This window comes from Talaromyces proteolyticus (assembly GCF_021365285.1).
Source record: "Talaromyces proteolyticus strain PMI_201 chromosome Unknown BGW36scaffold_12, whole genome shotgun sequence".
NCBI lineage: Eukaryota > Fungi > Ascomycota > Eurotiomycetes > Eurotiales > Trichocomaceae > Talaromyces > Talaromyces proteolyticus.
In genome coordinates this window covers 1,248,577-1,274,391 of record NW_025764288.1, presented here as the reverse complement: position 1 = coordinate 1,274,391, position 25,815 = coordinate 1,248,577, and the positions used below count along the sequence as shown (strand labels likewise).

General features: G+C 48.1%; 10 protein-coding genes across 10 annotated transcripts; 6 read left to right on the top strand and 4 right to left on the bottom strand.

The window, feature by feature from the left end:
• Positions 1 to 576: 576 nt before the first annotated feature.
• On the bottom strand, positions 577 to 852 carry BGW36DRAFT_388583 (uncharacterized protein). The gene has a single exon (XM_046217240.1). The coding sequence runs from the start codon at positions 835 to 837 to the stop codon at positions 601 to 603; it is 237 nt and encodes a 78-aa protein (XP_046067656.1). The 5' UTR covers positions 838 to 852; the 3' UTR covers positions 577 to 600.
• A 996-nt stretch (positions 853 to 1,848) lies between these two features.
• BGW36DRAFT_363892 (DNA-binding protein creA) lies at positions 1,849 to 3,105 on the top strand (the record flags this gene model as incomplete). Its single annotated transcript, XM_046214502.1, has 1 exon — positions 1,849 to 3,105. One exon carries the CDS (start codon positions 1,849 to 1,851, stop codon positions 3,103 to 3,105), a length of 1,257 nt encoding a protein of 418 aa, XP_046067655.1.
• Positions 3,106 to 3,760: 655 nt separating this feature from the next.
• BGW36DRAFT_432112 (P-loop containing nucleoside triphosphate hydrolase protein) lies at positions 3,761 to 5,197 on the top strand (the record flags this gene model as incomplete). Its single annotated transcript, XM_046221083.1, has 5 exons — positions 3,761 to 3,800; positions 3,850 to 4,057; positions 4,121 to 4,173; positions 4,237 to 4,898; positions 5,003 to 5,197. The coding sequence occupies 5 exons, from the start codon at positions 3,761 to 3,763 to the stop codon at positions 5,195 to 5,197; spliced, it is 1,158 nt and encodes a 385-aa protein (XP_046067654.1).
• A 1,499-nt stretch (positions 5,198 to 6,696) lies between these two features.
• BGW36DRAFT_263302 (uncharacterized protein) lies at positions 6,697 to 7,134 on the top strand (the record flags this gene model as incomplete). The annotated part of the gene is made up of 1 exon (XM_046210093.1): positions 6,697 to 7,134. A coding segment is annotated over one exon (438 nt), but the record flags the coding sequence as incomplete, so codon positions are not given.
• A 2,008-nt stretch (positions 7,135 to 9,142) lies between these two features.
• Positions 9,143 to 11,243, bottom strand: BGW36DRAFT_432110 (amino acid/polyamine transporter I; the record flags this gene model as incomplete). The annotated part of the gene is made up of 8 exons (XM_046221082.1): positions 9,143 to 9,250; positions 9,324 to 9,406; positions 9,470 to 9,515; positions 9,601 to 10,406; positions 10,478 to 10,633; positions 10,714 to 10,783; positions 10,870 to 11,074; positions 11,140 to 11,243. The coding sequence occupies 8 exons, from the start codon at positions 11,241 to 11,243 to the stop codon at positions 9,143 to 9,145; spliced, it is 1,578 nt and encodes a 525-aa protein (XP_046067652.1).
• A 610-nt stretch (positions 11,244 to 11,853) lies between these two features.
• On the top strand, positions 11,854 to 13,052 carry BGW36DRAFT_328026 (putative nitrilase). The gene is made up of 2 exons (XM_046212766.1): positions 11,854 to 12,055; positions 12,195 to 13,052. The coding sequence occupies exons 1-2, from the start codon at positions 11,892 to 11,894 to the stop codon at positions 13,003 to 13,005; spliced, it is 975 nt and encodes a 324-aa protein (XP_046067651.1). The 5' UTR covers positions 11,854 to 11,891; the 3' UTR covers positions 13,006 to 13,052.
• A 1,372-nt stretch (positions 13,053 to 14,424) lies between these two features.
• BGW36DRAFT_54357 (uncharacterized protein) lies at positions 14,425 to 15,414 on the bottom strand. Its single transcript, XM_046222409.1, has 2 exons — positions 14,881 to 15,414; positions 14,425 to 14,824 (listed from the first exon to the last, which is right to left on the bottom strand). Exons 1-2 carry the CDS (start codon positions 15,274 to 15,276, stop codon positions 14,543 to 14,545), a joined length of 678 nt encoding a protein of 225 aa, XP_046067650.1. The 5' UTR covers positions 15,277 to 15,414; the 3' UTR covers positions 14,425 to 14,542.
• A 3,028-nt stretch (positions 15,415 to 18,442) lies between these two features.
• On the top strand, positions 18,443 to 20,248 carry BGW36DRAFT_304654 (uncharacterized protein; the record flags this gene model as incomplete). The annotated part of the gene is made up of 3 exons (XM_046211990.1): positions 18,443 to 19,931; positions 19,974 to 20,124; positions 20,170 to 20,248. The coding sequence occupies 3 exons, from the start codon at positions 18,443 to 18,445 to the stop codon at positions 20,246 to 20,248; spliced, it is 1,719 nt and encodes a 572-aa protein (XP_046067649.1).
• Positions 20,249 to 21,343: 1,095 nt separating this feature from the next.
• Positions 21,344 to 21,678, bottom strand: BGW36DRAFT_304771 (uncharacterized protein; the record flags this gene model as incomplete). The annotated part of the gene is made up of 3 exons (XM_046212003.1): positions 21,344 to 21,449; positions 21,506 to 21,576; positions 21,634 to 21,678. The coding sequence occupies 3 exons, from the start codon at positions 21,676 to 21,678 to the stop codon at positions 21,344 to 21,346; spliced, it is 222 nt and encodes a 73-aa protein (XP_046067648.1).
• A 772-nt stretch (positions 21,679 to 22,450) lies between these two features.
• On the top strand, positions 22,451 to 25,486 carry BGW36DRAFT_349610 (ribonuclease H-like domain-containing protein; the record flags this gene model as incomplete). Its single annotated transcript, XM_046213293.1, has 3 exons — positions 22,451 to 23,636; positions 23,703 to 23,947; positions 24,011 to 25,486. The coding sequence occupies exons 1-3, from the start codon at positions 22,457 to 22,459 to the stop codon at positions 25,484 to 25,486; spliced, it is 2,901 nt and encodes a 966-aa protein (XP_046067647.1). The 5' UTR covers positions 22,451 to 22,456.
• Positions 25,487 to 25,815: the final 329 nt, after the last annotated feature.

Here is a 25,815-nt window from a genome sequence, read left to right as displayed (position 1 = left end):
AGATGAACATATGTATCATATATTGTCGATTCCAGAATTATATTTGTATTTATATTATTGCAGAGGAAACGCTACTTTGCTATACGTGAATAACAATATTAAACATGAATAATATATGGTATAAGAGAAAATGTGACGAGGATCGAGTGTGGCTGCAGTAGCGCGCCATTGGTGGGGAAGGCGGGCCCCCGGCGGATCAATAGTCTGGAGAAGCGACAAGCCAATAGGAAGGCGCGAGGCGACCATGCTTATCTTTACATATTATCATATATGATACTCACATATACGCATGTGTGTGTATATATGTATATGTATGTATATATGTGTATGTGTGTGTGTGTCTGTATATATGTGTGTATATCTATATATCCGTATAGCTGGCGTGATGCAAGCACGCAAGATAAGACGCTGGTTTCACCTTCCCACACCATCACCACGGAGTAACACGGCTTCGCCCCATCATGAGACGCCTCACCCTAGTTGACATTCGACTTAACGGGCGAATTATACAATTATATAATTAACCTATACAATTATCTATACTATCATAGATCATATCATTTGTATATTGGATAAGTCAACTATTGTTTGCGAATGCCGTCATCGTGACTGCGACGAAAAATAAAAATAAATGCTTATCTCACGCATTCCGAAACATTTTCGTCGACCCAAAGTCTGGAGTCGGCGAGGCTTCCCCGGGTTTTGCGGGTATTTACAAATTAATAGAGACAGGACAGGTGTCACGAATTTATGAATAATCGTCTTTGTCATGCCGGAGCTTTTGCCCGCCAACACCACACATAACACATAACACATAACACATAACACATAACACATAACACATAACACATAGCACATAGCACATCGTAGTCGGAAGCGTTGCCCAGATCAACTGCATCACTCGATCACCTCACCTCATCGTGAGCAATCACCATAACATACTCCATACACGCAGAATTTAATGGATACCGCGATACCCGGCGCACGCACGGGGCCAAATGCCACGGCCGGGCTAGCGGCGTCACCCACTGTAGGCAGGCAGTACTACGCAGCGCTTATTTCGGCCGCATTTCGCTTTTCGCCCACCCCAAAATCGCAACAATTAACCACTCCAGATAAGCCAACCCAATCAGCCGCTGCGCCCGGTGAGTGGATTTGCTTTTGGCCCACTCACTCCTGAGATTATTATTATTTAATACTATTTCTGCTCGAATTAGCACTGCTATTATTGCACAGACTTTTCACGAGTGAAAACTCTTCATAGATCTTTGCGTGGCGCTCCCCCACACACTAGGCCCTTCCTGGCCGGTCGGATAACCCCCCGTCCCCGATGCCCGTCGCCGTAATTAATACTTTTTTCCCCTCCATTCCTCCCTCCTCTTCCTTACATCTATCGCTTGCCTATCCTGCTTCCTCTGCTCCCCCAGATTTTTTGTCCTTCCCTCCTTCTCTCCTCCTGTGCTCGTCTCTGCTGCCCGCTCCCACGCTTGGCGCATTCTGTCGCTCCAACCTCGCCCATTCCACGCCCTGCACGCGCAACTGCACCCTGCATCTATTTGCATAGTGCAACTGAACTCCTCCCTTCTACCTCCACCTCCAGCTACAGCTACAGCTGCAGCTTCAGGATCGGATCGACAAGGGGCGTCCCGATTGCTGTATCACCTATCGCTGAACAGTGTATCCTCCCAAAGCGGACGATCGACCTAGCTGGTGTTGCACACTTGACGGCCGATCATCCTCGGCTACCGCCTTGCTCCCATAGCCCCTCGGCCTCGTGCCGCCTCATCTGGCATCCCCCCGGCTCCCCATATTTAACCCTCATCCCCGTGACAAGGTCGGCTGCCTCACATGCCACCCCCAGCTTCTGCAGTGGACTTTTCCCACCTGCTCAACCCAGATAATACCTTCGACAACGCCGCCTCCGCACCAACCTCCACCTCTACCACTACTCCTTCATCTCCTACTACTGCCGACTCGACTGCTGACGACACCATGGCTTCGTCCGTCAGCTTGTTGCCACCGCTCATGAAGGGTGCTCGCCCGGCCGCAGAGGAAGTGCGCCAGGATCTCCCCCGTCCGTATAAGTGCCCTCTCTGTGACCGTGCCTTCCACCGCTTGGAACATCAGACCCGTCACATCCGCACGCACACGGGCGAGAAACCTCATGCTTGCCAGTTCCCGGGCTGCACAAAGCGCTTTAGCCGCTCCGATGAGTTGACTCGTCACTCGCGCATTCACAACAACCCCAACTCGCGGAGGAGCAACAAGGCACAGCACATCGCGGCCGCTGCTGCTGCTGCCAACCAGGATACGACGGGTCTGACCTCGGCTTCGTCCATGATGCCTCCTCCCAGCAAACCCATCACTCGCTCGGCTCCGGTCTCACAGGTTGGATCTCCGGACATTTCGCCGCCGCACTCGTACACCAACTATGCCTCGCACCTGCGTTCTGGACTGGGCCCCTATTCGCGCAACAGCGATCGTGCCTCGTCGGGGATGGACATCAATCTGCTCGCCACGGCGGCGTCACAGGTTGAGCGTGACCATTACGGGTCATCGCGCCATCACCCCTTTAGCGCTCGCTTCTCGGGCAGCTCTGGACGTCTCCCTTCGTTGTCGGCGTATGCCATCTCGCACAGCATGAGCCGATCGCACTCGCACGAGGAGGACGAAAACTATGCGCATCATCGGGTCAAGCGATCTCGTCCCAACTCTCCTAACTCGACCGCCCCGTCCTCGCCTACATTTTCACACGATTCGCTGTCGCCTACTCCAGACCATACTCCTCTGGCTACTCCCGCGCACTCGCCGCGCTTGCGTCCCTACGGTGCCAACGACTTGCAATTGCCATCGATTCGTCATTTGTCGCTGCATCACACTCCTGCCCTTGCGCCGATGGAGCCACAGGCCGAGGGCCCGAGTCTGTACAACCCGGGCCAACACCACTCTGGGCCCAGCATTACCGACATCATGAGCCGTCCCGATGGCACACAACGCAAGCTGCCGGTGCCTCAGGTTCCCAAGGTTGCTGTGCAAGACGTTCTCAACACGTCCAGTTACAACTCGTCCAACCCTTCCAGCGGGTCACTTATGGAGGGCCTTTAATTGATTCTCACTTTTCTCATTTCTCTCATTCTCATACTCGCTCTCCTCCTCGCTCTCCTCACTCTTACGGACAATCTCACATACAATGACTTTTAACGGATAGACTTTTACTTCTTGCATTGCCACTCGGGCGTGGTTGAAGGGATCTGGTGTTTTTTTTTGTTTCTTTATAATTGGGAGGGAGTCGTTAACGATAATAGACGGATATGTGGGTTTATTAGACAGTGCTGTTTTGTTACTTCCTTTACTTCTTGCCGCCTGGCGGCTTACTGGTTTATTATTAGTTGAATATAACCACTTGATCACCATTAATTCAAACCCTTGCCTGACCTCGGAGTAGTCAATATTGTCATAATAAATCAAGACACTCATACATGTGATCATGGTGCTACTGCATAAATAGCATAAAATCGATCTGATGGAAATAGTATAAATTTGTGATTCCTGGACTGATTAGTGCTAGTACGTAACAAATCCCCGATCGATCTCCGCGCGGCTCGCGTCCAACTTAATTTGTTTGTACACCATCCCATCAGAGCCCATCCCATCGCAGCAGGCAGAACATGACACTGTAGTAATTTAAAATAAAAGTGCCCGACAATGCAGACACCTGCGGCCATCTCACTTCCGTCGCGCAATCCATAATCGACTCGATATGGCCGATTATACCACGCTGACCACCAGCGCTGAACTCCGTACGTCATCAAACTAACCGTCTGATTCATTGCTTACTGATCAGCGCAGCGCGAATTCCCTCAATCTCTGCATCGCAGGCACTTCGCGCTGCTCCATCCTCAGCGCCTTCATCGTTGTCTACTTCCGCCGTGCCAACAGGCTTGGAGCGGCTGGATGATGCGATAGCGTCGCTGGGCGAGGGCGTAGATCGCGGGTTGCCGCGAGGTCATGTTACTGAAATCTACGGGCCGCCGGGGGTGGGTAAGACGGCGTTGATGTGAGTTTTATTTTTTTTATTTTTTTATTTATCAAAATGGTCGAATGGCACTGATTGGTCTAGGATGAGTGCTGCTGTCGAGGCGTTGAAGGATGGTCAGCGTGTTGTCTGGATAGGTTCGTACAATTCAACACACCATTAGCATGCACTAAACTATAAGCATATACTAATATAAACAGACACCGGCTCGCCAATTCCAACCCCTCGCTTGAAGGCCTTGCTGACAGCGAGCGTCACGACGTCGAACAAATCCGACCCCAAAGAAGTGGAAGCCATATACGAGAAGATGGAAACCCTCTTCTCGCACTTCCGCACCCCATCTCTGCCCCATCTTCTCGCTCTCCTGGTCCGCCCTCCCCCATCTTTCCCTCCCAACGGAACCACCCTCCTAATCATCGACTCCATCTCTGCCCCCTTCCAACCCTACTTTCCCCATGCATCGGAACTCAAAGCCCGGCTCGCAGGCCAGTCTTCTATCCCTCAACAGACGCAGTGGCTTTTGCACCGTAAGTGGAATGTGACCAGCGATCTGGCGAATCATCTGGTCAAACTCGCTGCGGCGCGGAGAATCGCTGTCGTCGTGTTGAATCAGACGCATACGAGGATCAAGGGCCAGCCTAGACCGACGCTTTTTCCGGCGTTGGCGGGAGGGTCGTGGGAGAGTTGTGTTTATGCGAGGGTTGTGGTGTATAGAGACTTGGCGCCGCTAGGTCTTGATGATGGTGATCAGAAACAGGAGGGGGGGTTGAGAAGAGTGCGATACGCGGAGGTGATGAAGCGTGGTGGCAGGGTGATTTCTGTTCGAACGGATGAGAATATTGTCGCGTTTGTGATTGAGAATGTGAGAAGCCCCATTTCATCTTATTATCATCTTTATTATTATTTTTTTTATCTTTTCATCTTTATTATCCTGCTCCCCTAGTGCAGACTGACGGGTTATTTCAGGACGGACTGCGGGAATTATCTGCTCATCCTCTATCAAGCACCAGTAAAACGAGTCTCCCGCCACCGTCATCCATTCCATTACCTATCTCGGTTCGGAAGCGGAAAGCTGAGGAGGTTGCGGATAGCGAAGGGGAAGAGGACTTTCTAGATGAGGACGGGGATGAACTTAATGATTTTGGACTGGAAGATAATTGATGACTAGACTTGATTTAGACTTGGTTTAGATTTATGGTATGTAAGATGCGTGTTTATGTGATACGACTAACACTTTCTAGAAGATGCACTTCAACTTTACCCTCTATATATATCAACCCCTATTATCTTTAAGCTGCAGTGGTCGATGGAGAGGCGACGGGATTGTCGCATTTTCACCACCACCCCCAAATACGCCGCAATGTCATAGCACGAGTCATCTATGTAATCAGCACCCATTCACACCGATCGGAATCCACGCAACAAGCCATCCCACAAGATACAAGTCCTCCATGACCGGGTCAATCATTCTCGGCCTGCACAATACTGCACATGTCGTCGGCATTGCGGCCTCTGCCTGCGTGTCGTCGTGTACGGGCATGTCTCGGGTTAACTACATCCATCGATGTAAAGGGCGGATGGTACGTAAGTGTGTTTGAAGTGGAATTGTGTTATAGAAAAAGTATTGAAGGATGAATAAATAATACAACAATCGATAGCTAGATTATGTCGATGGATAGGTACGGTATATGGTATATTATACACGTGTGAATGTATGAGAATTAATTCTGATATAGTAGCAGAATTAAATCAGTGGATATAGCTATTACTTGGCTGGATGGTAGCTTGAGCTTGTTAATAACAACCTAAACATAAACATGTTCTAGAAATACTACTTTGGTTTTAGTCTCATTTGGGATTTTCCGTATGCCATCTTTATAACAATGACAACAATAGATGAGATCTAGTTTATAGTGATCGCGTGACTTGAAGCGGAAAAGTTAAGCCAAACTTGCAATCGAGGATGCGGTATACTTTCTACCATAAACAATATCAGCCATTTGCACAGGCTAATAACATCAATTATGAATATACGGTAAAGTGAGCCATCAGATCATCCTTACAATTATAAGAAATTTCTTCAACTGGTATGCCTTATAACTTTGAAGTTGAATGTCATTGGCTGGTACATAATTGGAAGGGATGGATGGATCTAGATTTATGCCCGCACCGCCTATATGCTAGCCGAGACAATACCATCCACGTCAAAGGCGATAAAACATAACAAGCAGAATCCTACTGGATGTTGTATTGTCGGTCGTATGATGTCCGCATATTTAGGTAAACAAGGGAATAGCATCTTTGCCTGAATCTTAATCTTCCTCTCCAAGAACTCTGGACTCGGAGTCAATGCCACTACGTTAGCCAAACTATCAACCATATCTACCAGCACGTTCACGTTACACACCTACAATGCTAGCGAACAAGAGTCTAGGCTTGTCTAGAATAAGCAGTGAGTCCTTTAATAAGCCCTTTCTACCACATCCTAACAACATTGAACCATTAGTATCCCGCACCTCCATCGTTCAACCCTCCATCTTGGTCGTCACACGACCAACCACACCATGGCCCCAAACAACCATCTCATTCCCTCGCTACACCACGTAACACACTCCCTCCCTCCATCCCTCCGAATCCAACCACCACTAACCTTCCTTCCCAGCACCACCTCTAAACCTAGTACCCCTCAGTCTCTTCTCGACCAACAACGTCTCCGCCGCCCCGTCTCCCCACACATTACGATCTACAAATGGGAATACCAGTCCCTAACCTCAATCCTACAGCGTTTCTCCGGCTCATTTCTATCGGGGAGTCTGTATCTGTTCTTCGGCGGGTATCTGCTAGCGCCACTCGTCCTCGAAACGAGCGCGTTCGACGTGAATAGCATCATAGCTACGCTCGCCGGAGTGCCCGTGATGGTTAAAACGGCGGTGAAGTTTGTCGTCGCTTGGCCGTTTACGTATCATTTCTTCAACGGCGTTAAGCATCTGCTGTGGGATAATGTGCTGGCATTGGGGAGTAAAAGGGCAATTAGGAATTGTGCCAGGGTTGTTGCGGGATGTAGTTTCGTCGGCGCCGTGGTGTTGGCGGCTTTGTAGGGAAAATATCAAGCCTACATCTACAAATGGAAAACCTGCCTCTATCCATTTTATCATACATACTACAAATATAAATATTTATCCCGATGATGATATTTTAATTAATCGACACAATCCCTGTTCGACTTGCAGTTTTTGATTTTTTTATCCCATCTGATGACACAATTTGAACTGACTAGTTACTTATGTAATTATATTTGTGTTCCCAAAAGGGGAAATATTTCACAAATCTATCTAGGATATTCTAGTGACGCCAAAATATGTAGGTTTGCGGATACGTCTTGTAACATATGTTTCATGTGGAAGGACATTTCAGATGCGACTGTAGCAAGTGTGCCCCGATTTGTTGAAATCTCAAAGGGCTAGTCGGTTTTCATAAATACAAACCTGTCGGACCGCTGAAAAAGGTGATGCTCAACCCTCCAACATCCTGTGTCGCACCTACAGATCATAGAACATATAGTCCTCCAGCATAAGAACTTCTATCATTTATCATCTGCTCATTATATACAAAAAGATGTAATAATTATGATAGTACTGCCTACAATTAACCTAACTGATATTCCTATCTTAAAGTTGACCTTTGATTAATCAGGATACTTCCGACATTATAGTCCGTTTCGATGGGCCGATATGGCGTTGACTCGGCGCCGAGAGTCGACTCTTATGGCCCCTCACTCATCCAACAAATACATAAATATGGATTTAAACCCATATTAGTCCCAATGCGGCGGTTCCCCTTGGCTCAATACCTTATATAAGTTAGTACAAATCAAACATACAGTCCGATTAATTGGTTGATGTTACTTTTCTGTTGGATTTCACTGTTATCTGCACTCAATGTGATGCCAAAGATCGTCAATTCTTGACGTTTCTATAGAGGTCGATGTCCCAAAAATTGGAGATTTCCGACCCCTCGTTCTACTACGTGGCAATGATCAATTGGTCCAACATGATATATCACTTCTAATCGACTGCATGCAGGCGCCGAGTCGGCTTCGATCCAATACCCGCGCCTGGCTCCAGTCATCGTGCTCGTCTGTTTTCCTATTCATCCCTTATTCGATCTCTTCTGTTTCCAATGGGCAGGAGCACTTTTGCGTGCTTATCCATCGCACACTGGCCTGGTACATAAATTGAAAAATGAAGCTGGCTAGTTCTACTCAGCGGAGCGTTGGTGTCCTCTCCCTCATATCAACGACTGGATCTGGCGTACATCGAGGAAGCTGAGCCTCTCTGAACTAATGTGTAATGCTGGAGGGTAGTGATGACGAATCTCTGGTCAAGTTGATCTTGGTTTATGTGCGCAACCTTAGTTTGCTGTAGTGCAGATCTTTTGAAATTAAAAGGGTGATAACGTGAGAGTAGATGACCACGGGATGATTGAGTTTATTTGGGGTAGGCTATGGAGACGCGAATCAAATTATCATATTTTCGTCCACCCTCTATTTCCACCTCGATGAGACTCTTGATTTGTTTCCAGGAAGCGGTATACTACTGAGCTTAGTACGTACGCGGATGTATAATGTTGTAGCTGCTTAGAAATTTGCCTTGTTTACTTCTGAGGACTCCTGCAAAACACTGCCATAACAGCATACATTCGGATATTACACAAGAGGAAGAATTCTCACATATAGTAGTTTCAGTGAAGGGTATCATTGCTCTTCTGATCAGGAATTATTCGATCCCTATCTCGCACAGTACATTCGTTTTGACGCCTTGTATGGGTCATTCCTTCGCATCCAATGCCCCCTTCTTCCTGAAAAGACTGGAACGCCGCAATATTTTGCACTGAATTTTACATTATAAACATAGGGGCAGCATCAACCAGTTGCTACTTCTCAAAAGGTTTTCTTATCAAGTTTGACTTATCTACTATATTTGAACGCATTGTGCCACATCAGTACTAACAATTTACTTTACTTCGATGATCAGGAAGAGTTAAATTACTTCCTGAACAACGTGTGACAAGAAAATTGCACTGCCTTTGCAAGTTAAATCCTCTTGGTCATTCCTTCCCCTTGGAATAATCATTGGAGTTCGAGGTATCCGACAGGTGCTGTGTATCGGCAGCAAACTCATTCACAGGTTGAGCCACAATGATATCCTCGAGTTTCTAGAAATTAGTCTTTTGTTAGTTATCTGAACTCCTCGTCATGGGGACTCCATAAAGGGATGCCTTGACTAACTGGTCCTTCGAATCGACGGCCGAACAGCATCCAAAAGGAACTCATGGCGATGAGAAAGATCCCGATTACAGCAGTCACGTAGTCTAGTGCTAGTGTCAGGAAAACAGACAACTCTTAGCAGATACCATGCATATCGACCGACTTACTCATAACCGAGCTCGACACAGGAAGCGACGTGGGAAAGCAGAAGAACTAGAACCAAAATTCAGCACACAAGTTAGTTAATGTATCCCCTCGACCGCAAAAAAAATGTCTTAAATGGAAAGTTTTGACAGACCACAGATGTCACAACAACAAACAAAGCAGCAATCCAGTTCACTGCAGCTCCAGTACGCCGCCCCATCTTGAAGTACCCTTGACTGGACGCTTGGTATTCGGCAAGGACACCGCGGCCACGTATCAGCAGCAAAATGACAGGAAAAGCATATGACACATTGAGAAAGATGGTGCAGCTTGCCGCGTATGCGCTGAAAGCCACCGCGGGACCGAGATAGAGTAGCCCGAAGGCGGCATTGAAGACGAAACACAGGAGAATAGTCCGCACAGGGACATTGAGGGTCGGCGAGATGTGTGAGAAAAACTCGGGTAGGACAATGCCACCGTCCCTGGCCATGGCATAGGTCAGCCTCGATGCGCTGGTGATGCAGCCGTTGTTGCCATTGATAAAACACACGGCCAGCATAAGCGTTAACACCGTGGCTGCGGCGCGGGAGCCCGTGGCCTGGTAGATGAGCTCGCATATAGGCATGTTTGTCGAAGTAGAGATGATAGTAGCCGGGTCAGTGAGGCAGAAGAGGATTACAATGAGGAAGGCCGTGCCGGTGACGCCCCCTACAGCGACAGCGTAGAGGATGGCTCGGGGCGCATCTTTGGATGGATTTGGCATTTCTTCCGTCATGTGCAGGCAGGCGTCGAAGCCGATGAGGGACAGTGCTGATTGGAGGAGTCCGAGGATCCAAGCGATGCCGTCGGGCCAGCCGGTCTCGTTTTGGAATCTGGTGAAGACAAACTCGGCGTCCGTTTTGGAAGAGGTTGCGAGAAGGACAATGCTGATGACAGCCACTGCCAGGATAGACCAGTATACTAAGAATAGCCAAGTTTGTGACGTGTTAGTGGGTCGGAAAAGGTAGAGCGCAATAATGTCGCCAGCTTACAAGCCGCATCGTTCCACCGACCAAGGATCTTGTTACCCCAAATATTCGACCCCGTGGTGAAGGTAAGGATAGCAAGAAAGATGAGATACGTCTTCCAACTTTCAATGACATATCTGTTGTTCGAAGCCATCACGGCGGCCGCGGAGATGAATTGGGCTTTTTGAAAAGACAAAGTCAGAAACCGATTGGATAAAGTAAGAGGAGCGGAGTGAAATCCAGCAGTCTCCAATATTTACCGGCGAAAAATCCTTCGGTGGTTACCAGAGTAAGCCAGCCAGCGATACTAGTCCAACCAACCCAGAAACTCTACATGTTTAACCCTCCGTGTATCAGCAATACAGATCTCATGTTGATATTGTGTCCAAATGAAGGTAGAGTGAACTTCTACTTACCATTGGTTTCCGCCACTTCTCGGTGCAGAGAGCGTAAACGAAATGATATTGACCACCGGCTGTTGGCCAAATGGCTGCGAGCTCACCGAGACTGGCGGCTAGAGCGAAGTTACAGGCTACGCAGAATATGAAGCCGTAAAGGAATGAGATGGAACCACCCGATGGAAGCACAAGACCGATGGATCCGGCGAGGGCAATCCAGGTACTATTGCCCAATATTATTAATGTGAACAATATCTCAATCTCCCTTCACAGGACAGGAAGCCCTACTTGAGGACGGCAAATGTCATGGCGACCATGGTCAACCTCGACAGTCGAGGTTGCAGATGGCCTTCAGCTCGATATGGCCGGGATGTTGAAGTGCCTGTCGTCATGATCTGGAGTTTGCTAGAGTACCTGTAGAGGATAATGGATAGAATAATTTAATAGATGAACTTGTTGAGAACGCCAAAGTGATTAAACCATTGCCATTGTTGGGGGAGAAGTATAATGGCTACCCTGTGGTAAGGCCTGGGGGTGCAATTGATATTTATCGGCCGGTGCACGGCTCAATGTCATCATGGATGATATTCGAATAGAGACTACGAGGCCGAAGGTTCACATTATGTAGATATCCAGTATGACGGATAAGAAGATTCATCGCAAAGTCTTGCTAAACGTCTGGTGCCAAGGTGACGTATCTGGAGCTAACAGAAATAATACAAGAAGACTGGCCCCACTTAGACTGACACTTCCGGCGGAAGGGCAACAATTTGCCAATTGTTTCGAGTAAGTTGTAGATAAGCTTCTCCACGGAAAGTTAATACTACAGATGGAAATACTTTGCGATCAAAGGGATGTATTCCTGGCTTCTAAGGAAAGAGAATGCGATCGCTGTAATTACGGAGTGAAGGAGAGAGCATAAATAAAAAGATTAGTTGGCGGTATATATAATAGTAGATAATGCGCATTTAATAATCGTGGCTTTGGATTAATCCCAAGTATCACTGCCCTTTACAAAGAGGACGTTATCTCCGCCTGGCATGGCTCCGTCCAACCAGGTTCGCATAGGAGCCGTACAGGCAGAGCCAGTCTGGCTCGACCTTGACGGCAGTGTTAACAAAACCATCGGTCTCATTGAACAGGCAGCATCAGACGGAGTCCAGGTTCTTGGATTCCCCGAGGTGTGGATTCCAGGATACCCGTGGTGAGAGTAGAAACGTTTCCTTTGATATCCCTCCCAATTTTCAAATCTCATTTTCTGCTCCCAAATCTTGACCTATTATTCGTCAAAATCAAAATTGTCAACGATCTTTAAACTAACAGCCATATCGTGGACAATCAAGGAGCATGTGGATGTCCGCAGTCATCAACAACACACACATAATCCATGAGTATATGGCAAACTCGATGCCGCGGGACTCGGAGCAAATGCGGCGAATCCAAGAAGCTGTTAAGAAAGCTGGCATGTTCGTCGTCCTCGGATACAGCGAACGAGAGGGCGCTAGCTTGTACATGGCACAGTCTTTCATCTCGCCCCAGGGAGAAATCGTGCACCACCGTCGTAAGATCAAACCAACACACATCGAACGCACTATTTGGGGAGAGGGCCAAGCTGAGTCGCTCAAATGCGTGGTCGACTCTCCGTTTGGCAAGGTCGGTGGCCTCAACTGCTGGGAACATCTCCAGCCGCTACTGAGGTATTATGAGTACTCGCAGGGTGTGCAAATCCATGTGGCCAGCTGGCCAGCCGAATTCGAGATGCCAGACCCGGCAAAGATCAGCTGGCTATACCATGAAACAGGAGAGGCGAGCTATCGAGCGAGCCAGTTCATGGCTATTGAAGGCCAATGCTTCGTGCTCGTAGCATCTCAGATCCTGACCGGAGAGAACGTCGCTAAAAACAACTTGACTGGGAATCCCGTCACCAAGACTCCTGGAGGTGGCTTCTCCATGATTTTCGGTCCCGACGGAAAGCCCCTGTGTGAGCCGATCGATGCCGGAGCTGAGGGAATTCTGATGGCAGATGTGGACCTCAGAGACATTGACTACCCTAAAGCTTTTATCGATGTTGTGGGCCACTACGCTCGGCCAGATCTGCTTAGTCTGTTGGTGAACCCAAAGGTGGACAAGCATGTAACTATGATGCAAAAGTAGTTAATAGTTGGCCCTGCCGCGTATGCTGGGTGACTGCAGTTGTCAAGGATTCAGAATAATTGAATTTTACCTCCTCGTAATTTACGGTGTCAGTCCCTATTCTTGAAGAGGGAAGCTAAGCAGAGTTACACGGTGGCTAAAATCTCACGCGTGCGGAGTTTTCAAAATCCAGCGCGACAGTAACCACACCATCCGCAAGCAAGCACACAATCGGGGATAAAGTTTTTATGACACCTTTCAAAATCTATCTTCTAATCCCATACTCGAGAGCCAAAGCTAAAATTGGGGCTTAGCGAATATGATATCATCCCAGACAGGCAACATTAACACCGTGAACTAGAACTTTATGCTATTTAATGAAACTACATTTTTCCTCATGTGTAGCATGTGCATATATTCTGCCATGGCAGTGTTTTGCATGATTCCTCAGCGGTAGAACAAGGCTGATTCCTCAATAGAGCCAGGCATCCTGAATTTCTATTCATTTTCATGGATTTAGTGATCCTCATATATATCATCCCCTGCCTACAGCGCTTCCAAACCCACAGTGATGCACACACTTGGGCATTACTTTCATCTTGCGATATAGGAGCTCATACAGCCCCTGAAAATGGAGTATGGTCTCGAATGGGCTGTAGAGAATACAATGTTGAAAGATAGCCAGGTGACATGGACTCCTTGTTCACTGCTGCAGGCCCAAGCCATCAGCATATAGGACAGACAAGATTATGATGCGCTAAGTCCATAGTGGGCCCACCATGAGCACACATGGTGACAACCAGCACGGAAAAGAACCGAGGTGATACGATAAGGCTGCGAAAAAGCTAGCTTCGGCGAGGTGCGTTGTCCAGTGAGATGGTTGAGAATATTAGCCCAATCTTAAGCAGAAACAAGCTCTGCCACCACGAAAGCGTTGACCCCACTAGGTCCCACAACTCCAGAGGAATGGCAATAGTTTGCGAAGTATTTGCGACCAAGATTGATTTCTCAGGCACGTTTGTCCGCGGGAAGTTAATACTGCAGATCGGAAGCACTTTGCGATCAAAAGCATTTATTCCTACTTGCTTAGGAAAGAGAATGTGATCAATATGATTACAGAGTAGAGGTGAGAGCAGAGATGAAAAGATTAGCCATTGAACTCCTATAGTGAAATATAGGAGCGAGTGGGCTTTGACTGTTGTAATTCCAGGAATAGATTCAGAGCAGGCATACTGTTGGCCTTATTTTCTATGAGCTACGTAGCCTTACTCGCTGTAATTCCTCGAACACAGGTTGTATCTAGTGCTTTCAATATGCACTAGTCACCTGAAGAACCTTTACGGCGTCTTGAGGAGGGTATTTTTCACATGGATCAACTCAATTTTTGTTAGAAGGAGCAGGCTCAATATACAGGTCATCAATACTCATCAGTAACAAAAGAAATGAGTAGATGTTCTTTTCTAACATACAATTACCATTGCGAGAATTGTACTTCACCAAATAATTGATCGAGGCCCTAGGCGATAAGAGTGGCTTCGACTACACCATCAGGTCCAGCTCAAATATTGGAATCTTTGCGTTTTGGAGGTTTGGGGTGCTCGCTTTCCCATTTCTCCTTTAATGCCTTCGCAAGCTCGGCTTTTTTTGTGAAGCCCTCAAACAAGGCCGGGAACCCACCACCAAGCGTGCGAATGTCTATCGGACGGCCCGTCCTAACGTCTACATACGTTGTTGACCCTTTGACTTCAGCGACGATAGTCTGCTGCTTCAACGAGTAAAGAATAGTCGTTCCGCTGTTTCGTGACGGCTCAATCTTTTCTTGGCGATACGCGGCAATGACCTGTATGACGATGAGCACAACAATAACTGAATAAGAAAAAAATGGAGAACACGGACCGCATCTGGGTACTTAACCTGTCTTCGAATGTCGAGCTCATACTTTCGCACCACCGGGATAACAGTCTTGGCCTGAATCATGCCGTCGCATTCCTCTTTGCTCAGAAACTCGTCATAGCTTTCCATGATGCGCCAGAAGCAGGCGCCTAAGTAACTCATGTATTGGGCCTGCATAACATGGCCATAAGGGTCCTGGTGCTCGGCCCAGAGGACGCCATGCTCCACCATGGTGTTGGGATCAAAGCCCATGGCCTCGAGCGTAGAGAGCGCACGGCCGCGAAGAGATACATACGGATCGCCGTTGGGGTGAGGACTTGGGGCGCCGCTCCGCGAGTACGGAGAGTGATATGACGAGTCGGCTAGTCGGGCTGAACTGGAGGATGGGTAGATAGGCATAATTGTGAGAATGCGCAGTGCACTCGAGCGTAAAGAGAGCGGTAATGAGGCTATCCAGAAAGGTAGTTATTCGAGAGAGTCGTATGGAAATGCTGGAGTTGTTGTTGTTGAATTCAAGTAGTTATTGTACAGTTTTAGCAGTGGTCTTTAACCGCCGTCATGCCAAGACAGGTTAAGGATGGAAAAGGAAATGTCGGGGTCCCGATATAGTGTTTTTCTAGCTCCTGGTAGGATGCCGCTATTCCAAACACATTCGACCGATTCGCTCGGTACTTGATGAACGGACCAGTGCCACCACCTCTTCCGAATAGCCGTGTTGACATAACCAAATGGCTTGCTGTTCCTCTTTTTCCATACCGCGGGGCTGGTAATGAACCAGTACGAATGCTCCATCCCCAAGGCTTTGGAGCAGACTCAGTGATCGACACTCGTTCTAAAAATGAGAGTGTCTTGTGGAACCAAGAATAGAGCGTACTCTAATGATGTTGCCGGGGGCGGGTTTGGGCACCAAGTAACCGTGGCTGAGGTGGGCTAATATATTTGGTTTTGCGATTGCCAGGCATTCTTTTAGGGTTCGTAATCACACCGTATAAGGTCAAACTCTTGAGATGCGACCAATAGCCTATCTGTGATTCAAGGCTCGATATAGTGAGTTCCAAATCTATCCAAGGCCTTCCGACTCGCCTCACGACACAGCGGTTATTTAGCGGTGAGATGCGAGCCAGTCCTCAATGGAGATGGTGCCGTCGTCCTGGGGCCATCGTCCGCCCCTGTCATAGAACAGTTGCACCGTTCTGAGCAACTTCTGATTATCAATGTATCCTTCTCCTGGAGGGCCGCCTATGAATGGGTCGATGTTGGCCGTATCGAGGAGTATTTTCAGCATCTCCTCCCTCCCGAGGCTGATAGCTGCGCTGAGAACCTCTCGTCCTTCAATTGACTCCTCTTGATTGGTATTGGCGAGCAGCATTTTGAAGCTGTCTAGATGTCCAGCTTGGATTGCCCTATGGAGTACTGTTTGCCCAAACCCAATCTCCTGGTGGATATTGACGTTTCCGACTTCGACCATGATCTTCAGGGTATTCACGTCGCCGCGGTCGAGTGCATGTCTAAGTGGAGTCTCCTCATCGCAGTCCGGAGCCAATATATTAACTTGGCCGGTCTCGAGCAACATCCTCACAACTTGGCGTTGGCCAACCTCAACGGCTCGAAACAGCGGTGTTCGCCCAGAATATCTCTCACGGCTGTCCAGATTGAACTTGCCGCTTTTGATCATGACTTTGAGCACGTCGACGTCGCCGCGCTCTGCGGCCAAGTGTAGAGCTTTGGCATCACCCTCAGCACCATGGGACAGAAGCTTTTCAGCAATGTCGGCTCTCGCCGTGTTTGTGGCGAGCCAGAGCGCTGTCTTGCCGCTGCTGTCACACGCCGCAAAGCTGATCTCTTCTGGTGAGAGTCGTTCTAGCAGAGCATCGACTACCGACGTATGCATGCCTTGGACAGCCTCCAGTAGTGGTGTCATCTTGGCTGCTTCCTCTTCGGGGTGCGGCACGGCGCCGTGGGCCAACAGTTGACGGACGACACAGGCGTCTCCAGATTTGGCTGCGATGCAAAGTGCGTCTGTCCCGTTATGGTCGTCTAAACTGCTCTGGACCTCCGGATTGTCTAGAAGCAGGTCTAACACGGCACGGTGAGATCTCTCGAGCGCCATTACCAACGGCGTTACACCATAGCTGTCTGGCTGTGTCGGGTCCGTTTTACTATCGAGTAGAAGCTGGACAATCTGCACATGTCCTTCAGCAGCCGCGAGCCACATCGCCGTTCGGCCGTCCCTTGTACTCGTCAGGGTCGGATCGGCTTTGCCTAGGTCAAGGAGGCTCTCCACCGTGCCGAGATGCCCCATGGCCGCCGCCCACAACAGCGCTAACTCCTCTACGGTACGTTGGGGCGGATTGTAGTCTCCCCAAACCCGTAGGTCTGGCTTAATGAAAGTCCCGAGAAACACCTGCAATGCACTCCTGTTTCCAGCTTCGAGGGCTACCACCACAGCCGTGCGTCCGTCCCTGTCTTTTGAGTCGATATCGGCCCCCTTGTCGAGGAGGTCTTGCACAAACCGACCTCGCCCACGTGCCTCGTAATGCAGCACAGTTTCCCCTCGTGAATTTGCAGTATTGATAAAACTGGAATCCAGCGCTTCAATGAGTCTCTCGCACGTCACGGAGAACCTCTCGGTGTCGATTGACTTGTTGGTACACAATGCTAGGTGAAGCGGCGTATTGCCCTCGTTGTTTTGGTCACGAGCGAGCGCCCTGTCATGTTTGAGAAGGTATGACACGGCGTGTGTGTTGTCCCGATAGGCGGCGCGGTGCAGGGCCGTATTCCTGTCGGCCTTGTCCGCGGCCGAAGGAGCGGCCCCGTGATCGAGGAGCAGTTGAACGATGGACGAGTGGCCGTACTCACAAGCCCAGTGAAGCGCTGTCCGGCCGTGCAAGTCTTGGATATCGGAGTCAATTGTGCGATGCGTGAGCAATGCTTCTACCACGTCCTCAAATCCCCTGATTGTGGCTTCATGTAACGGCGTTCTTCCGTCTCCATCCTGTAGATTTGGGTCTATCTCGCGGACATTTAGTAGATGTTTTACAGAGTCGACACCTCTTGTGACGGCTGCCCAGTGAAGAACCGTGCGCCCATACTTGTCTTGCACATTGGGATTCCTTTTTGTAGGAGACGAGGTGAGACTAGCCAGTTGGGCAGTGTCCTCAAGGATAGCGGCCCAATGAATCGCACTCTTTCCATCGTGACGACTTTGCTTTGATCTTAATCTAAAATGGAACTTATTACCCGACATGTCTTGGTGATTTTACCAGGGAGTATGACAGGAAGGGAATCGGATAAAACAAATTACCTGATTCTGTGAATCTTTGCTTGTCGTTGGGTGTGAACTCAACTGGCCGACCCGCGATATTGTGTGGCTGCCTGAAGGACCACACCCTGACCAACCAGAAGCCACCCGCTCTATAATATCAAAGTTCAGCTGCAACATAATAATAATTGATTTAATGCCCAGCTCCACGGAAGTTCTCACAATCTCGAGCGTGCAGTGGCCTGGCTGGCATAGCTGGGGAGCTTCAACCTTTTGTCCCAGGTTTCTAACACACCGACTGTCATGGCAAAACTATGGCTGGTATCAGTGACTATTTTCTTAATCTCCCTATCTTTATCCGTTGCAGCAGCCACAACAAATCAAACTGCCACCGATACAGGCAATCAATCTTTGGGCTGGCAGGATGGAGGCGACCGACGAGGTACCTGGAGCATCATAAGCGACTGTCTAGCAACTATATTCGCGTGCACGTGGAGCATCCAACATCTCAACATTCCCAGCTCCAAGGACTCCAAGTGGACGCGCTGGTGGAGAAGTGTCAAATGGATGCTGATTACTGTTCTCTTCCCAGAGTTCATCGTTCTGCATGCGGTATTTGAACTCGTAATGGGATTTGAGGCTTTAAGGGAGATGGATAAGAGTAACAAATTGGTTAGATATCCGTGGTGGTTTACTTGGTTGTTATCTCCTTCTCTGTCCGTTCGGAGTCTGGCTGTTTTGTTGAAGCACATCTTTCAAAGAAAGAAAGCTGCTCAAACTAATGGACCAGAAGACCTACAAGACGGAGAAGAGGAAGGAAGACGAGGGGGAGGAGAGGAAGAAGAAAAAGAAGAAGACAACAGATGGACACTCACGCATTGCCTCTTCGCAAATATGGGTGGCGTGTATTATAGGGACGCGGAATCCGGATTTCCGCTTACAGCACTGCAACTAGCACGCGAAATGGATGGGTTCCGCAATCAATGCATAAGCGGGGACGAGATTGATGATAGGAGCAAGCAAGACTGGTTTGCCAAGATTGTTGCTGTTCTGCAATTTTTGCAACTGGCGTTGTCACTGATCGTCCGGGCCGATAGGAGCCTCGATTTCTCTCAGCTGGAGACAGTCACACTTGGATTTGCCGTTTGCGGCGTTGTCACCTACATTCTTTACCTGCCTAAACCACAGAATGTCCAGACGCCTATCTTCTTGGCTCCAGGCGACAGCCGGATTGGTGGCAGTGGCCGAATACTCAGGTACGAGAAGACTTTCGACAGCTTCTGGGGTATTTTACTGAACGAAGAGAGACGACGAGACGATAAACAAGAGTCTCTGGACAAAAGGTATGTTGACAGAGTGCCAAATGACAATATCCCCATGTCCAATAACCAGGTCGCACACTCTGGTATCTTCGTCCTGGCGTTCGCGTCAGGCTTGTTCGGGGCCATGCACGCCATTGCCTGGAATTTTGAGTTTCCCACACACGTCGAGCAGATTATCTGGCGGACAGCTACAGTGATGGCCGCCGTTAGTCCCGTAGTTGGGCTCATCGCCATTCCTCTTGCACAACTGACCGTATCGGCGGGGGATCCTCAGGCGTTTATGCGCAACTGCCTTCGGCTACTGAGGGAATATTCTTGGCACGTCGCTGACAAGGTCCCGGTTGACCAAGCACACGGCGACCTGGAGAACATATATGCACTACGAGACCCAGACAGCAAGCAGGCCCGCCAGTGGTACAAGGTAATATTTGCTGGAGATACCCCAAACCCGCTCGGCCGACAACTTGTCAGTTTTATGCAAGGTCCCACCAACCGCCTTGATCTACCAGTAGATTTTTTAGACCAGTTCAAGGCCCTGCTTAACTTGATCGACGAGAGGAAGTCTAAGAAGCTCAACGACAGCGCCAAAACCAATGTCTTTCCGCAGAAAAACATGCTTCCTAGAACCCTGAATGTCTTTATCTTCTATACGACAGGATTGCTGTATTGCCTCGCCCGGCTTTCATTGCTGGCGATATCTCTGTCTAGTCTTCGTCGCATGCCGGACACGGTGTATTTGGAGACGCCCTGGACGTCTTTTATTCCTTCGCTTGGGTCCCACAAGTAAACGTTAGCCCATATCGTATGTAATTATTGGTGGAAACCGGAATGCCATGCTCTGTTAAACTTTATATATCTTAGATTATTTAATAACAAATTAAGCTTAGTAAAAAATTTAATTACCTAAATATATTATAATTTATTAATAAGATCTATGCACCAAGATAATTGCTAATAATTGGAAAAAGGCAATCCACTTTCATTTCCTTTTTAGGCAAAACTGGATAAACATCTTCCTTAATTTAGCCTTTTCTTTTGAATAAAGACGCATCCTTAGGCTAAATGGACTAAAAATAGTTAACAGGTGGATCACATATGACGTCATTTTAATGTCTCATACCAAGTTGTGAATTTTCTTTTAGTTTTCATATAGTTAAAGGGATGAATTTGGGTTAGGCCAAACATTTAGCTTAGAGATTTATTGAACAGTCCTCAGTAAACGACACATTGCTTCTGTAATTCATCTACACCAGAAGAGTATGTCTGCACTGAGCGTACTGTAGCACTACAATCCTTCGCCCAAACGGAAGATACAAAACAAACACCAAATTTAGCTGATTGCCACCATGATCATGCTCAAAAACAACTATAAGTTGAAAACAGAATTAGAGTGACAAATCCATACAATTTATACAATGACTGTATTTTATAATATTAAGAAAAGCTTGCTTTTACCAAAATATATATCTTCTACTAAGTCCCCTACTCCAATCATTTCATTCCATTAAAGGACACAGATAATGGGGCCCCCTACCAGACAATAACTTCTATTATCATAGTCAAAGGCAAAAACCAGTTATCTATTTCCTCTAAATAGAAGACCGTCACCTTTCAATAAAACCTACAATAATAAGACACTAGATATATACACTCTTCTATTACAGAGACACTGAGTAGATATGCACTATTTTAACACACCATTTCATGAGTCAATTAACTAGATATCACTTTCTTGAAAAGCTTCCAACTGTATACAGATAGACGTCTGCTCTGGCAGAGACAATGGATCCCTCCTGCTAGTCGTAATTTCGGATACTGTAAAGCAATTCCAATGTCACCAGGCGAAAACTGTATTTGTAAACACTACGCGCACGATCGCCATTCAACTTTTTCTGCTACTACCGCCCGGAGGATTGTAGGTTGACGAGCCCTTGCCATCATTATAGTAAGTGCTGCCGTTGGGATTACTATAATAGTAGGAGCCGTCACTGTATCAGGTCTAATATCAGCAAATTGCTCTCCCTTACCAACAGAGGGAACGAACTTATTAGAGTAGTGGAATGAGTTGGAGTTGCTGGTTCCGCTGCCGTAGTCACGGGCGCAATAATGGTTACCCTGTTAAATATAGATGAGTTAGGCCGTATATATGTGTGAGATGCAGTCGTCAATCACCTGGCTGTTGGTACCGGAACTCTTGTAAGTGTAACTATCAGGCATTCTGGTGGTGAGAGTGACTGTCAAATAGGTTCCAAATAGTGTTGACTGATACCGGGAGGCTTGACTGAGCAGATATGAGAAGAGCAAGCGGATCTGAGTTCAAGGATGGTGAATAACTTGGGAGGAGTTTGTAGATTGCTGCCCAACTTTCCACCTATCTCCTCCTTTTATCAAGTGAGGGGTAACTGCATTTTTGAGCCCTAGCTCTCATTCCTCATTGGGTATTTGAAAAATGTTGTGTTACCCTCCAAAAACAGCATACTGAACTCATATTGGGCGATGAATTTAAGTTATGATCAGCTGATCTTTTGATTCAATTCTGTGGGGAGACGGTGACTCCCATTCGAGGGTCAGAATCGTCAACTCATACAGTCTGTGTTATGGAGGACTGAGGAGGATCCTCATTAGCAGCCGTGTAAATCACGCTATAGAATGAGCCCTTCAGATTTGTTTGGATTACTCCCCCCGATTTTCTGAGCCTCTATTACCTGTGTAGTACGTCGCAAAATGTCTAGCAATCAGCACGACCGTGGACGAGGAAGAGGCAGAGGTCGTGGCGAGCAGTCCATGCCCTTCCACCCTCGAGGCGGGGGAGTAAGTTCTCGTGGAGGTCAAGGAGATGGAGGACGCGGACGAGGCGGTGGTTACGCAGCGAGAGGAGGAGGAGGAGGAGGAGGAGGAGGAGGAAGAGGTCGTGGTGGTGGCAGTGGCCCAACTGAAGTCGAGATCTTCAAGCACGTCCATGCTTTTAACAACATAAAACGTCATACAACTAATAATGAAGCTTAGACAAGACAACAAGGACTATCCAAATCCCAACCCAGAAGTTGAGCGAATCGAAAACAAATCCGCAGTTGAAGCGAAAACAAAAAAACGTAGCGAAACAAATCCCCAGAGACCAGGGTATGGCGTTGCGGGAAAAAAAGTCGTACTCTGGGCGAATTATTTCAATCTCCACTCTAAGAAAGATGTAGAATTTTACCGCTACAGCGTTACGATTGCTGCGGATAGTAGAGGGAGAGTGCCAGTAGGCAAGAAAGTGAAGAGGATTATCCAGCTTCTCCTGGAAGACCATCTTTTTGGGTCCTACGGAAGCAATATCGCTACCGACTTTAAGTCGAATCTGATCTGTCGGGTTGAGCTTGACCTGGACGAAGAAGACGAAGGCCAAGGCAACAATGAGTTTGTTGTCACCTACCGATCCGAAGAGGAAGATGTACCCGCCCAGAACGCGATCCAATATCGCTGTCGCATCCAATTCACAGGATCGCTGACGCTGTCTGAGCTCGTCAATTACCTGACCTCGACACAGGCTGGATTGATGTTTGGCTCGAAAGAGGAAATAATTCAGGCGTTAAACATCGTCCTGGGTTATTATCCAAAGGCAGACGATTCTACAATAACGGTAGCGTCAAATCGACATTTCGACACAAAAGCTACAGATCGAATGAGCCTAGGTGCCGGCTTACAAGTAATCCGAGGCTTTTTCATGAGTGTTCGAACGGCAACGGCGCGCGTGCTCGTCAATGTGCAAGTCAAGAACATGGCTTTCTATGAAAACGGACCCCTTGACAGGCTCATGGGGGCCTTTATGGCCGGCAACCGGGGGGCGAATAAGGTCGACTTACTCAAATTTGTAAAGGGGCTGACTATTGATAGAACACATCTCGTGAACAAGAATTCTACAGGTAAGCGAATTCCAAAGCTTAAGAAAGTCGAGGGCTTCGCAACCAAGGATGATGGCCGCAGACTTGCACACCCGCCTATTGTGCCGCAGTTTGGCGCTGGCGCGAAGGAGGTGCAGTTTTACTTGGAGGATTCTCCTGTTGATTCTTCGAGCAAACCCGGACCTGCAGCTGGTGGAGGTGGAAAGAAGGGCAAGAAGGGCGTGAAGAAAGCCGGTCCTGATCCGCCACCTAGGGGCAGATATATCAGCGTCTTTGATTTCTTCAAAGAGAGTAAGCTTGCTTTCGATATTGTCTGCCTGCGATATTGTGACTCATACTGACTGACTGGAATCTTAGAATACAATACTACAATCAAGGATCCATCCCTCCCCGTCATCAACGTCAACGGAAAAGATAACCCTTCGTATTTGCCAGCCGAAGTCTGTGAAGTCCCACCAGGCCAGCCTGCACGCGCAAAGCTCAGCAGTGCACAGACGCAGCAAATGATTCGCTTCGCTGTGCGACGGCCTGTGCATAACGCCAAGTCAATTGTCACCTCTGGTGGGAAGTTGCTGGGATTTGAGCCGACGAATGCAACACTGGTAAAAAAAAGTCTATCTTGTCCGCAGAGAAAAGGAAAAAAGGCTGACAACTCAACTTCACAGGATGCATTCAACATCACCGTACCGCCGAAACTGATCACTGTCCCAGGCAGAGTATTAAATGCACCGGCAGTCAAATACTCAACCCCTGGCGTGGTCATGCCGCGGTTCGGAGGCTGGGACATGCGGTCCGTAAAGTTTGCAACAAAAGCAGACCTGCCCTCGTGGACATACTTGCGTATTTCTTTGCAGGGTGGACGTAGCGCCTGGCCATCCGAGGCAGATTTCATTGCAAAAATGGATGAGCTTCAAGCCAAACTCAGAGAACTCGGCATTTCTGTCAACAATTACTTGGCGGGAGGGCATTTAAATGCAAGTGGGCAACAGGTGGAAAATGGGATCGACCAATGGATACACAGATTTGCTGTCAGTCCCAGACGCCCCAAACTGATACTAGTGATCATCCCAGACGCCGCCATGACTGTTGTGTACAATCGCATCAAATACATGTGCGACGTGAAGGAAGGAATCTTGAATGTCTGTGTCGTCGATTCTAAATTCTCTAGGGCAAATCCCCAATACTTAGCCAACGTGGGTTTGAAATTCAACCTGAAACTAGGCGGTCGAAACCAGGCACTCGATCCGCCAAAACTAGGCTTTATAGGGCAAAAAAGAACCATGGTTGTTGGAATTGATGGTACTCACCCGTCGCCTGGCTCCTCAACCAAAGCCCCCAGCGTGGCTGCAATCGTCGCATCTGTCGACGAATGGCTGTCCCAATGGCCAGCTGACATCCGCGTACAGCCTGCCAGACAGGAAATGGTCGCCGATCTAGAAACGATGTTTAAATCGCGTCTGCTACTCTGGAGGGAACGAAATAAGACCCTACCCGACAACATTCTCGTGTATAGAGACGGCGTCTCCGAAGGCCAATACGACATCGTTATTAACGAAGAACTCCCAGCTCTACGCGCCGCCTGTAAGACTCTCTATCCAGTATCCGCCACTAAATCCGACAAACCTCATATCACTATTATCATCGTCGGAAAACGCCACAATACGCGCTTCTATCCCACGAAAAAGGAAGATGCTGACCGTGGCGGAAACCCCATGAACGGCACAGTAGTCGACCGCGGCGTGACAGAGGCCAGGAACTGGGATTTCTTCCTTCAGGCGCATACCGCAATTCAGGGAACCGCCAGGCCAGCGCATTACTATGTTGTCTATGACCAAATATTCCGTGATTTGAAGTCAACGCAATTCGCGACTGCTGCCGACGCGCTCGAGGATTTGACGCATAACTTGTGTTATCTCTTTGGACGGGCGACAAAGGCTGTGAGTATCTGCCCACCGGCTTATTATGCGGATCTGGTCTGTACGAGGGCGAGGTGTTATTTGAGTGGACTTTTTGATCCCTCGTCATCGTCGAGTCCGGATACGAGTTCGGTGGGGACTGCTGCAGCAACAGGTCCGGCTGTTCCAGATGCTAGTTTGGTGACGATACATTCTAATGTTAGGAATGCGATGTTTTATGTATGAGGGTTAGGTTTAACAGATTGTCTTATGCACGTCCATACCCAGCGAGACGTGTTTAGGTTATTATTTCCTTGGTTTTTCTTTTCCTTTTTTCACCATTTGCAGTACGTGATTTCGCTCATCCCAACGGCAGACTGGAATATGGGACACGATGTGTTTGAGTGGATATTTTCATTTTTAATGCTATCCTGGGAGTGCTATGCGTGACTTGGCGTACTTAAAATGAAGTTTGTTAAATGCAGCCTGGCGTAGTCAACGAGGATACTTAAGCACTTGCAGAGATAAAAGCTGTAGACTTTCTATCACTCATATACTGTGTCAAGTCCTTTGTA